The sequence below is a fragment of the Dipodomys spectabilis genome, unplaced genomic scaffold (assembly GCF_019054845.1).
Source record: "Dipodomys spectabilis isolate Male_0828 unplaced genomic scaffold, ASM1905484v1 ptg000125l, whole genome shotgun sequence".
Lineage (NCBI taxonomy): Eukaryota > Metazoa > Chordata > Mammalia > Rodentia > Heteromyidae > Dipodomys > Dipodomys spectabilis.
In genome coordinates, this window is record NW_024870802.1 from 18,809,733 (window position 1) to 18,822,637 (window position 12,905).

Sequence of the window (12,905 nt, forward strand, 5' to 3'; positions counted from 1 at the left end):
AGGAAAAGCTCCACTCTGATTTGCTGCCAATTCTAAAGTAGCCTTAGGATGCCCAAGCCCTACTCCAGGAAGCACATCCCAGGGCAACCTCCGGCAGGGGTGGGGAGGGAGGAGGAAGCAGGCCTTGATGCCCATTGTCCAGGGATGCCTAACTGCACTGAAGAAGGCTAATCCTGGCTCCCACTCAGGGGTGCCTGAGTCAGAGCATCAGTTCTACCACTCAGAACATCTAATAGGTTAACGTGTTTTGAGAAGCAGCCTTCTGACTTGTGCTTTTTACTGAGTGCCTAATGAACACCATGGCCAAACCTTGGTGGACAAAACCAGTAAATATGAGTTGAGCCAGATGACCTTGTATAGCTGTGACTTGGGGGAAGCAGCTCATAAAATCTTTTAACACTTGGAAGTTGAAAGGAGGAAGTCAGTCATTTCAAGCTCATTTTGAATATTGAGTAATAAAGCCATGGGCAGGGAAGTTCTGAAAGAAAACCATATGGGTGCTTTCCATGAGAAGAGGACATTTTTCTCCCACTAGGTTCAGGCTTCGAGTCATCCTGACTTATTGGGTCTTCTGGTGGTCTAGCCAGGTCATTGGAAAGCTGCTGAAATCAATGCCACCAGGGAACTCCTCCACATCCAGAGACCTTTAGAGCTGGGTACGGGAGGGTATTGGGGGAGAGATGGGGGTAGAGGTCATTTCTTGGTCTCTGTCTTTCATATGAGAAAACAGAGGTCCAGGGAGTTGTTGGGTTTACCAACTCAGCCTCTTTCCTGTCCTCTACCTCAAAATCAATATTTATCAAGAGACATGTGTGTGTGTGTGTGTGTGTGTGTGTGTGTGTGTGTGTGTGTGTGTGTGTGTGTGTGTGTTCATATACAGGGGCTTAAACTCAGAGCCTGGGAGCTGTCTTTTAGCTTTATTACTCAAGGCTGGCTCTCTACCACTTGAACCACAGCTCTGTTTCTGGCCTTTTGGTGGTTAATTGGAAATGAGAATTTTATGGATTTTACTGCCTGGGCTGTCTTTGAACCTTGCTCCTCAGATCTCAGTTTCCTAAGTAGCTAAGATTACAGATGTAAGCTACCAAGACCCAGCTACCAAAGCTATCAATTGTGGCTATTGAACTACCAGCTCTTATATCTATTTGTTCAGGGTATTAACTGGACATTGCCATACTATTAATGAAATCAAATGGAAACCTTTAGTAATAACTTTCATATAGAAATTTAGAATTTGCTGAGCAAAAACAAAATAAAACTTTTCTGTATACTTCTCTGATATGAGCTGTTTTTAGAGAATCAAATATGATTTTCTTTTAACTTCATATAACAGGAAATTCAATGTTTGAGGGAAACCATGCTAGGATTTCCTTTATTTAAGGAGCTGGGTGAAAATCAAATGAGTGGAATTTCTGGGGGGGGGGGGGGGGCAATGTGATTAGAACTTACTGGAAATGGTAACAGCCTCACCTTGTGGTTCTACCAGCTAGGGCAGTAAGAAGGAAAGCTAATTTGAGCCCCATGTCAGTAATTCTTTGATGTCCTGTCCTTGAGTCTCATTCTGAGTGGAGATTTGGCCTTCACAAATGTTCCTTACTCCATTGTGGAGCTCACAGGCCCATCTGAGAAGCTGATGAGACAATGATGATGTATTTACTATGCAGTTAGCATTGTTTTAAATGTGAATTACTTAAATAGGGATACAGGTGGGCCCATTGTAACAATGAGGTGTACAAGTCGTTATGTCGAAAAACGAACTTTATAACTTTGGTGGGGGGGGGGGGAGGAGGGTTGGATGAGGGGGTGGGGTGAAGATGGGATGGGAAGGGAAACAAAGGAGGAGGCTACAATGCTTGATAAGAAATGTACTCATTACCTTGCCCATGTAATTGTAACCCCTCTGTACAGTATTTTCACAATAAAAAATAATTTAAAATATTAAAAAATAAATAAAATAAAATAAATTTGCTTTTCACAACAACCCTAAAAAGTTGGATGTTATTGTCCCACATTGGAACATGGAAAAACAAGAGTAATTGGCCCAGACCACAGAACTAATAAATCAGTCACAATTCATACCAAAGCAGGTAGTTCCATAGCACCAGTATATCACTCTGCACCTTGATATAAATGGGTGTTTGTGTGTGTCTAGACACACACACACACACACACACACACACACTTCCTTTTTTTTTTTTTTTGGGTCCGGTCGTGGGGCCTGAACTCTGGGTCTGGGCGCTGTCCCTCAGCTCTTCAGCTCAAGACTAGCGCTCTACCACTTGAGCCACAGCACCACTTCCGGCTTTTTTCTTGCTGCGTATGTGGTGCTGAGGAATCGAACCCATGGCCTCAGGCATGCAAGGCAAGCGCTCTACCACTGAGCCACCTTCCCAGCCCCCACACTTTTTATCTCTATAAATTCCAGGGATCCACAGGCCTCCCGAGGCCCACCTATCAACTACCTCAAGGTTCATAGTTCTCAAGGTTCATGGTCTTTAATTTACCCTCCTCCTCAACCTTTCTGTGGATTCTTGGGAACAAAAGAAGGGAAGGCCAGTATCTCTAAGCTGCTGCTATTTCCATTTTCTTCTCAGTGACTGCATGGCTCTCAGGTCAAACCGAAGGATTTGCTTTGGTATTTTAATCATAGTTTCTGCCCTACCAAGCCCAGGGAGATGAAATGGCAGCTTCAGCCAGGCAATCCGTATAGAATCTGGTAGGAGACTGATAGACTTTATCAAGTAAATGAAGAATCTGCAAGCATATGCTGTTTGTGATTCTTGCCAACAGAAGAGCATTTTGAAACGTATTTTCCATTAGCATACATTGGTTATACAAGGGAGAATTTATCTGACATTTCTGCCCATCTAGCCAATGTATCTAGAAAGTGATCCTTCAAATTCTTTGCTTCTTTTTCTTTTCTTTTCCTTTTTGCTAGATACACCTTACCTGTCACAGAAGGCAAATCTAATGTGACAGTTCTTGATACTCAGATCCGAAAGTTGAGGACCAGATACCTCTCCCAGATACACGGGGCAGCTGTGAGGATGAGGTCTGAAGCTACGGATGTGAAGTCTACCTTGTTAGAAATTGAAGACTGGCTCGATAAGTTAATGCAACTGACTGAAGAGGTAGGACTTTTACACTTAAGGCCACCTGGCATGGAATGAGGGTGATGGATGGAGCATCTGCCTCCCTCTTTTCCCTTTTGCCCCTGTCATCCAGCCCTGCAGGCTCACACTGTGGCCCCAGAAGACAGGAGGCTAGAGTCTGTGGGACAAAGCCCTTATCAAAACATTTCCTTGCAAAGAGAAGCCCTGAGTGTCTAGCCTATAACACCTCTAGTCCCATTGCACTTAAACTAAATCTTAAGTTTGCTTCCTTTCCCATCCAACTCACAAACCCAGCCACAGAACAGCATGCCTGACATTATCATCTGGATGATTCGAGGGGAGAAAAGACTGGCCTATGCCCGAATTCCTGCACATCAGGTTTTATACTCCACCAGTAGAGAAAATGCATCTGGAAAATACTGTGGGAAAACCCAAACCATCCTCCTGAAGGTATGTGTTGCCTTCACTTTGTAATGTCAAATACTTAAAGGCAAAATGTATGTTCTGGGTGAGGGGTTGCTTTAAAATTTGCTACCTAATCTATGACTCAGGTCATTGTGACCAATGCTAGGGTCCCTTCTTCTAGGGATGTAATTTTTTAAGCAGTGATCTGATGTCAGCTAACATTGAATCAGACACCTCACTAGGTATTTTTGCAACCTTAATGTTATCACATTGGAAATGCTTTGTTTTCTGGAATGTTTCATGTAAAGCAGTGTTTTTCTTCCCTTGAGTCCGATGAGCCTTTTTGGGAAAAGAGAAGGTAGCATGGGTCATCTATACAATCTGTTGCTTCAACAAAATTGAGGCTCAAATTGGAAGTTTGGGCAATTCTACTTTAGGAAAGAGATTCTGAACATTTTTTGGCAATGAACTCCCTTAAGTGCCTGATGGAAGTCACTTGTTCTTTCTTCCAAGAAGATGCAGGCTGTATGTGCATCCAATATTTTGCACATTCTCTGCAAGCTTCATAAGACCCGTAACCTTATCCCAAGATCCCGCTCAGGTTGTACACTTGAAGAACCAGAGTAGGGTCTGGGGCTGGAAACCTAGATATCAGAATGTTTTCTTGTATATGTTTTGACATCTTTCCCCCTGCTAAATGGAGTGCTTTGGAATGGAGAGAGAAGGAGAAATGCCAAAAAGTTTTTAAATGTTTTTTAAAAGGCAAAAGAAAAATCTGAGTCGAGGGAATGTGTTAGCTTAAAACAAGGAATCATCTGCTAACTTTTAATAAGTAATCACATTGCTTTTTAATCAGGAGCATATAAATAGAATCAGAGTGATTATCTCTTCTCAAGTGTTCCTTGCAGAATAAATCTTGCTTAAGATAGAGCCATAATTTTAATTGACCTCAACAGCAGGTGGAGGCAAACTGATTAAAAATAAACCTTCCTGGGAAGTGGGTGGAAAGACAGAAGGATAAACCCTGTTAGGTTTTCAGAAGTCAGTAGATGAACAGCAAAATGCTTTTAAGAAATTATTTTTTGTATGTGTTGGTTTTGTTAATACTTATTATCCAGTTTAAGAAGCCACTTAATTCAATGTTTTTCATTTGTTTGGTGGGGGGGAGTGAGGGAGGTGGAGGGGGTGTTTTTATGTTTTGTTTTGTTTTTGCCAGTTATGGGGCTTGAACTCAAGGCCTAGATACTGCCACTGAGTTTGTTTTTTGTTTTGTTGTTGTTGGCTCAAGACTAGTGCTCTACCATTTAAGGTATAGCCCCACTTTTGGCTTTTTTGGTGGTTAATTGGATATAAGAGTCTTTTCTGCCTGGGATGGCTTTGAATCTCAATCCTCAGATCTCAGCCTCCTGAGATGTGAGCTACCGGCACCTGGCTTCAGTGGGTGTTTTGATCTTGAGACCTCTTTATAATTTTTTGAAAGTTATTGAAGATCCCAGAGAGATTTGTTTATACAGACTATAACTCTCAATATTTGCTCTAATAGAAATCCATCAAGTCTGGTGTCACTGCTTTCATTCCTGCTGCAAAGTCAGGAATTTTATCCACCATTACTTCCACACCACCATTGCAAATGTCAGTACACTGAGGAAGAAAAATACCTCATTAGTGTTACTAGCAAAATTGTTTAGATCTTGTAAACCTGAAAAGGTCACAGGAATCTTTAGTCACACTTTGAGATCAATTGCTTTAATTATTATTGCCATCTTTGCTGCAAGATAATTTGGGCATATATTAATTAAAGCAAACATAGACTGTCAAAAGCAATGGTTGATGCTCAGTCTGCTTGTGGCTTTAACTAAATGTCACAGTCCATATGGTGCCCCATTTAAGGTTAACATGTTATCATTCATTCTACAGTACCCACAGGAGAAAAACAATGGGACCAAAGTGCCTGTGGAATTGCGAGTGAACATCTGGCTGGGCTTAAGTGCTGTTGAGAAGAAATTCAATAGCTTTGCAGAAGGAACATTCTCAGTCTTTGCTGAAATGGTACATTTAAGGACATCTCTATCCTTACCTCTTCGGTGGGGGAGAACTTGTTCTGGACTCCAACTTGGTACCTGATGCTTTTGCTCATTGGCTAAGTGCTTTACCAACTGAGCCACACCTTTAAACCCCAAGGTTTTCTTCTCATCCTTAGGGAAAACACATATATACCAAAGACCATCATAGCTGTCATCCAAGAGACAGTATAGAATCCTCTCAACATTTGGCAACATTAAAACTCATATTCTGTGACATTTTCAAGATGTAACCTCAGCCAACAAAACAGAAAATGGTTGCTCCTGGCACTGGAACTCAGTAACCTTGTCTGCCATATTGGTGCCAGTTGATGAGATATGTTAAGTAGAAAACACACACACATACACCACACAACACACAACACACACACACACACACACACACAACTTAGGAAAGGAGACTCCTAAAATGTTTAGATCCTGAGAGACTATTTGGGGTGGGGGAATTTAAACACCAGAAATCCCATTCCCCAATTAGAGGAAGTCTCCAAAGGATTTGCCCAAGTGCAAAGAACATATTACAAGAATACTTCAACAACAATCAAGGTAATTTGTAAAACCTCCACCAGAGATTTAAACTCACTTAGTTAAATGGATTTGCCCAATGACTAAGAAAATGCGACCTGAATACTTCAATAACATCAAGATAATTTGTAAAAAATCCACAAGAGTTTTAAACCCATCTAGTTAATCAAAAGTCTCCTTATAGTAAAAACTATTTCTACAGACTTTTACATCTAAAAGAGAGTTGGTTTAATTTCTTCATGCACTATTTTTTTTTTACTCAAAGTGTTTATTGATTTAAATTTGTTAGGTTTATTTGGTCGATCTCCCTTGACAATTTTCAGATGAACTGTCAATCTATAGATGGGCTTAGTGCTCAAATAAAGAGAAAACTGCCTTCATTCTAGCTAATCTATAAATGTATTCCTACTCCCCATAGCCATACCTGACAACTGGCTTAGAGATTGTAGTTCTGATCTGCTTACTAAGCAAGAAAAAACAGGACCATATTTTATTATTATCTTTTGCTTATGGAGCATACCTGTCATATAGTAGTTCTATATAAATATTTATTATATAACTAAATGATGGTGGAATTTATAACCCCCCCCATCCATGTTGTTAAGGAACATTGGCTTTATAAGCATTGAGTCATATCTTGAAAATGATGAAGAAGCTAGACTTTATCCTCACGAACCTCACAGTCTACTACAATGCTTGTAAAACTGTGTCTGTTGTTAAACCAATTGATGCTTAGAGCCATCTAGAGATTCTGACACTGTAGCTAAGCTAGGGATTGGGAGCAGAGATGTTTATTCCAGCATGGGTAGCCATGGATATCTGTGGACCAAGTTAATCAACAGTGGAATGCATTGGAAGACACGTAAGTCTTTCTGGCTCAGGCTTGGAAGTGCTATTGGAATTAAGTGAAAAGGTCATGAAGGAGATCCTAAGTGAAAGATGTTGTCTAGCCATGTGGGCAGTATGGAGAGAGGCAATGGGAGGAGGCTTCCATCTACCCTCTAGCTCTATGGCTGGAACTAAGTCTGAAGGAACTAGTATTGAGCAACAATCAACTGGCCCAGGGCTCCCTTCTACCCTTTCCCATTGCCAAATACTTCTCTGAATAGAGCTGAGCTAAAGTTTCAGCTCATGTGGAGATGGTCTGCCCATTTCAGTCGTTATATTACTCCTTAGCTTATCTAGGTCCTAACAGCATGTGAAGACCAGAACTGGCCTGTTAATAATTATAATGAAAATGTCACTGGTTCTTGCCTCTATGTGCAAATTACAGAACATGGTTCTCTGAAAAATGTCTAGATGTCCTTGAGGTGCTTGGCAAATGTTTATTGATGAATATTTTTTTCTTACTACTGTGCCTATTGCTACTGGTTAAGGCCAGTAAAGGTTCCCACCTTTACTGTTGGTGATTCCCTCTTGTTCGTGCTGAGGTCCTTGCTTTGATTTTGCTACAGCCATTGTGATGTTTCAAGCAGAAGCACAGCTTCTTCCTCTGTTTGTGTCATTGTCATATGAACACAGTCTCATGGAACCTTTAGCTTGTTCCTAAAACCATCTTCCCTCCAGGCTCAGAGCCAATCTTAAACTACACTACTGTGCTTCTTCTCCTGATGTCCCCATCAGACCCCTGCTCAAACTTCCTCCCTGCTCATCAGCCAAAAACTTCTCTATGGCTTTTATAAGTCATCCTCTCAGTGGAGTCTTCAGCAGACAAACGGAAGTTCCAATTTGGGATCAAATAGGGACAGTTACCACTCTGACAAGTCTCAGTCTTTTCCATGAAGATCAGACCATCATCAATTTATAAATTCTGACTTAGAATGGAATGCCCTCTCACCCACAGCCTCACATTATCATAAACCCAGGTTCTGCTGGGAAGGTCTTGGTCTACCTGCCATATTACAGAGGAGACTAAGGCTCAGAAGCTTCAGGCTGTATCAAGTCTAGTGCTAAAGATCATTGTGTTTCAGTAGTGCCCTATGTAGATTAACATCTAAGAAATAACACAACAAATCACATGTTTCTATGAGGAAATGTGCCCCAAATCCTAAGCAAAAAACGTCCAAATGAACCTTATGAAGTATGCATATTCATAAATTTGAGAGCCTTTGGAGATATTTTGAAGTTCAGAGAACTGTTTGGAGCCATTCAAAATAGTAACAAAAACAGATATCTCATTGTTTACAACGCACATTTATAATCATTTGCATATTTAAACTCCAGAATAACTCTAAAAAAGAATCTTACCACTGGTCATAGATGAGTATGCTGAGTCCTAGAAAGTTGAAATGACTGTCAGACATGGTGGTACATGTCTATAGTCCCTTCACTCAAGAAAGAGGTCAAAGCAGGAGGGTTGTGAGTTTGAGACCAGTCAAATTTACATAGTGACAAACCTGGTCTCACTAGGAGCATAAAGCTTTTTTACTTTCTAGACTGTCTAGCTTAAGGACTGGGTTAATTAATGATGTTTCTCTAATTGTGTTTATTGCTGACAGTATGAAAATCAAGCCCTCATGTTTGGAAAATGGGGCACCTCTGGATTAGTGGGCCGTCATAAGTTTTCTGATGTCACGGGAAAGATAAAACTCAAGAGGGAATTCTTTTTGCCTCCAAAAGGCTGGGAATGGGAAGGAGACTGGAGAGTTGACCCTGAAAGAAGGTAAGTTTTCATTTTTTAGAATTTTTAAAAATGAATGTCACTTTTCCTTGGAAATTGTTAAATGGATCGTCTTCATTGTTATTGTTGTTTGGTGTCTTTTTTTTTTTTGGCAGTAACTAGGATTTGAACTAGGCAAGCACTGTACCATATGAGTCATACCTTCTCCTTGCCCTCCATCTTCATTCTTCATATTTATATAATACCTGCTGAGTAGAAGTTGGTTTAAAACCATTTAGAAGCTTTGAAAGGTGTCATCGATGTCCCACAAGACAGACAAATATAAAAATCACTTGAGAGCTGACAGCTATGGAGGTTTTATTATGGGTGAATGTGCCAAGGGGTTGGCTGAGCACCAACATCATCTCTTTCAGCTCAACTACCATCCACCAGATAGTGGCTGGCTTTACCTGTTTGCACTGAAAAGCAACCTGCCACTGGATACTGGCGGGTGACTTATGACTCCTGATTTAGAGACAAAGGACTTTATTACCTGTAGCCATAGCAGAGTATCAACATTTGCTCCAGTTTTCCATGTCCCAGTTCCCACAGGATGACATGAAGAGGGTCAGGTGACTTTTGCAATGGATTGCATTGCAGGAGGAATCCTGAGCTTAGGGAAATCAAATCTTTTATAATGGGCCCTGCTGATCCTTTGCTCCCAGGAGAGATACTATCCCTCTTCTAAAACGATGGTCCATTCTGGAAAAAGATACTCCATAGCCAAGGCAGTCAGTGTCCCAGCTGGTGAGGTGTGCAGAAATGCAAGAGGCTCTCAGAGAATGACCATCCAACAAGAGAGTATTGTCTATACTTTGCAAAATTGGGTAATTGAGACCTAGAAAGAGGAAGTAACTTGTCCAAAAGCACAGAGCTGGACAAAAGCACAGCAGCTGGAGCTGGAACCTAAGCCTAGTGGGGCAACTGAACTCCCATTCAGTTTTATGCCACAGCACCTGCAGGAAATAGGGTGCATTTTAAAGGAGTAGATTATATAATTTATGAAATCTATCTCAGGACAAAACTTGGGCTGGGGATGCAGATTTGTGGTAGAGCAGTTGTTCAGCACAAGCAAGAAAGAGAGAGGAAAGAGGAAAGAAAGAAAGGAAGGCAAGAAGGAAGGAATAAAGGAAGGAAACAGAAGGTACAAGTGTGTTGAAAGGAAGAGAGGAGAAAAAAGAAAAGAGGAGAAGGGAAGGGAAAAGAAGGAAAGGCAAAGGAAGATAAGGAAAGGGAAGCAAAAAGAATGGAAGAGAAGCAGTAGAAGGGAGCTGCTGTGTTTCCCTTAAGCCTTATTTCGAAATGTTGCCAACAGCATTTGAACCAGAGACCTCTGCTCTGGCCACCTTATAATGGCACACTTCAGTTTGGTGGAAACAAGCTTAGGGAGCTGAATTTTAAGGTCTGTAGCTAGGAGGATGGCTTCTGTGGCATTTGTTCCATATTACTGTATGGGCATTATGGAGGGAGGAAGTGGGTATGCCACTCTGTTAAGACCCAGTGCTTTTTGCACAGCACTGCTTTTGATCCAAAGATGGCTTGCTTTGGATGGAGTTGGTGGTGGATGGCGGGGGGGAGTGTAAAGGACTGGTAAGGAGAAGAAAAGTGGAGTTTCACTGGACAAAAGGAAGGCGGTGAGGAGGAAGATAGCAGGAATTGTGTTTGGAAGAACAAAAAGTCAAAGTATGTTAGGGCTGGATAGGGTCCTAGAGGTGTCAGCCAAGGTGTTTATTCTGCTCTGGGACCCAGAGAAGTGATAGATGTGCTCTACTTATTGAAATGGTGAGGACTATTTAATTTTGGTACCTTTCCGATGCTTGATTCTAGGGGAGGATACAGTAAGGAAAAAAATCAAGGGTAAAGGAATTAGAACCCTTATAGAACCCTTATTTGAGTGGTACCTGGCAGAAGACTGAAGTCCAAGTTGAAACTCCTCTGCGTTCCTCTGTAGGTTTTCAGAATAGTTCCAAATCTAAGAGGGAAATTGATAAGGCCGAGAATCGGTATGGACTTTTCAGGTACCCAAAGAGAGTTTGGGCCCTTAATGGATCTAGTTTGGCCATGTACCTAGGAATCCTCCAGAACATTCAAACTCCCACCTCCCTTCAGTTTGTGTGAAGTAGACCAAGCAAGCCATTAGCACTATTTCTACCCAGGTCCAAGAGACTGTCCCCACTCCATCTTTAAAGGCAGATGGGCTGGGGAAAGGGGGCGTGATTTCCTCTTCTTTGTACTATGAGAAAGAGTTTTGCTGAGCTGAAGTAGAAAACATGGGAGCTTCTGTCTATAAGAAAAGTCCCCACAAAACTGTTTTCCTCAGCCCTAAGAAGGAGCAACCTTGCCAACATAATTTAGGTTCTTTGTCCAAACACATGTCAAAAGCAATTAGTACCAAAGAGCAAAACCCAAGGAGGTGTTGGAAGGAGGGAGCTGGTGCCATTCCTGGTGCATTGGAAATAGCTGGGGTAGCTGTCTACCTTCTGTTTCTCCTGGGTAACACCAGTCCCCATTCTCCTGCAGCTTGCTGACAGAGGCGGATGCAGGTCACACGGAGTTCACTGATGAGGTCTACCAGAACGACAGCCGCTACCCTGGAGGCGAGTGGAAGCCAGCAGAGGATACCTACACCGATGCGGTGTGTCCCAGCCCACCTTGTCTGGTCTCTGGGATTTGGTGGGACCTCATCCCAGCAGGCTTGGCTTCCTCCCGCTCCATCCTCTGTTTGATACTCCTCTATTCACACCTTAAGACACAAAGGGCATGATCTTTTCTCTCTGAGAAAAGAAATTTAACTAGATACTTCTGCATGGTAAAGCGGAGGCTGTATAATTTTGTTTTCAGGGCAAATATTTCTTGTCTAACTAGTTTTTAAAGTCACAACAAACATAATGCTCCTAGCTTCACAAAAAAGTTAACAACGTAAAAGGAAATGAAAACTAACTTTCCCTGACTCATGTTGCACTCCCCAAAGAAACAAGAATAGTTTTCTGTCTGTAGGCAAGTGTATAGCTTTTCCCCACTAAGCGGAATTGTGTTGTCTACACCATTCTATGTGTATTTTTCACATAATATGTCTTAGATATCTTTTTCATACACATAAATGTGTGAACTTTTTTTTTTTGGCTGGTCTTAGGACTTGAACTCTGGGCTGGGTGCTGTCCCTGGGCTCCTTTTGCCCAAAGCTAGCATTCTACCACTTGAGCCACAGTACCATTTCCAGCCCAGCTGATATGTGAACTTTTAAAAATGTCTACAGAAGCCAGGTGCGGGTGGCTCACGCCTGTAATCCTAGCTACTCAGGAGGCTGAGATCTGAGGATCTCGGTTCAAAGCCAGCCTGGGCAGGAAAGTCTGAGACTCATCTCCAATAAACCACCAGAAAACTGGAAGTAGTGCTGTGGTTCAAGTGGTAGAGCGCTTGCCTTAAGCTGAAGAGCTGAGGGACAGTGGCCAGGCTCAGAGTTCAAGGCCCACGACCAACCAAAAAAAAAAAAGTCTGCTGAGTGTTTTATTATATGCACCTCTATAATTTATTCAGCTGATTTCTTGATATTTATGGTTTGGTGATTTGTGTGTATATATCTTTATAGTATATTTATATGGATGTATGCATTTATATGTGTATATGTACATACACGCACATAATGTGACAGTAATTCTCTTTGTTTAAACATTTTTTTATCACTCAAAAAAGTTTATCTCCAGAAAAAGTTCTTGGATTTGCTTGGCCAAAATTTAAATGCATGAAAGAATATGACAAATATTTAATAAATGCTGTCAGGTTGTATATACTGCTGTTTGCAGCAAAAGTATAGAAGAGGACTTTTACCTAAACACATTTTTTTTCTCATTCAATACAAGTAGTATCTTGCTCTTCTCTCATTCTCTTTTTTTTTTTTTTTGCAGGGAGAGGGGGAGGGAGGGGGAGTCCGGTCATGGGGCCTGAACTCTGGGCTTGGACGCTGTCCCACAGCTCTTCAGCTCAAAGCTAACGCTCTACCACTTGAGCCACAGCACCACTTCTAGCTTTTTTCTTTTTTTGCTTATGTGGTGCTGAGGAATCAAACCCAGGGCCTCATGCATGCAAGGCAAGCACTCTACCACTGAGCCACCTTCCCAGCTC

At 41.7% G+C, this 12,905-nt stretch overlaps 1 protein-coding gene across 1 annotated transcript in view; it reads left to right on the plus strand.

Moving 5' to 3' along the window:
• The window catches only part of Myof (myoferlin), a 133,778-nt gene that overhangs the window by 68,033 nt on the left and 52,840 nt on the right, over positions 1–12,905 (plus strand). The window contains 5 exon segments of the mRNA XM_042689201.1: positions 2,939–3,131; positions 3,408–3,563; positions 5,436–5,567; positions 8,623–8,786; positions 11,304–11,418. Of these exon segments, the coding sequence (XP_042545135.1) occupies positions 2,939–3,131; positions 3,408–3,563; positions 5,436–5,567; positions 8,623–8,786; positions 11,304–11,418 (760 nt within the window).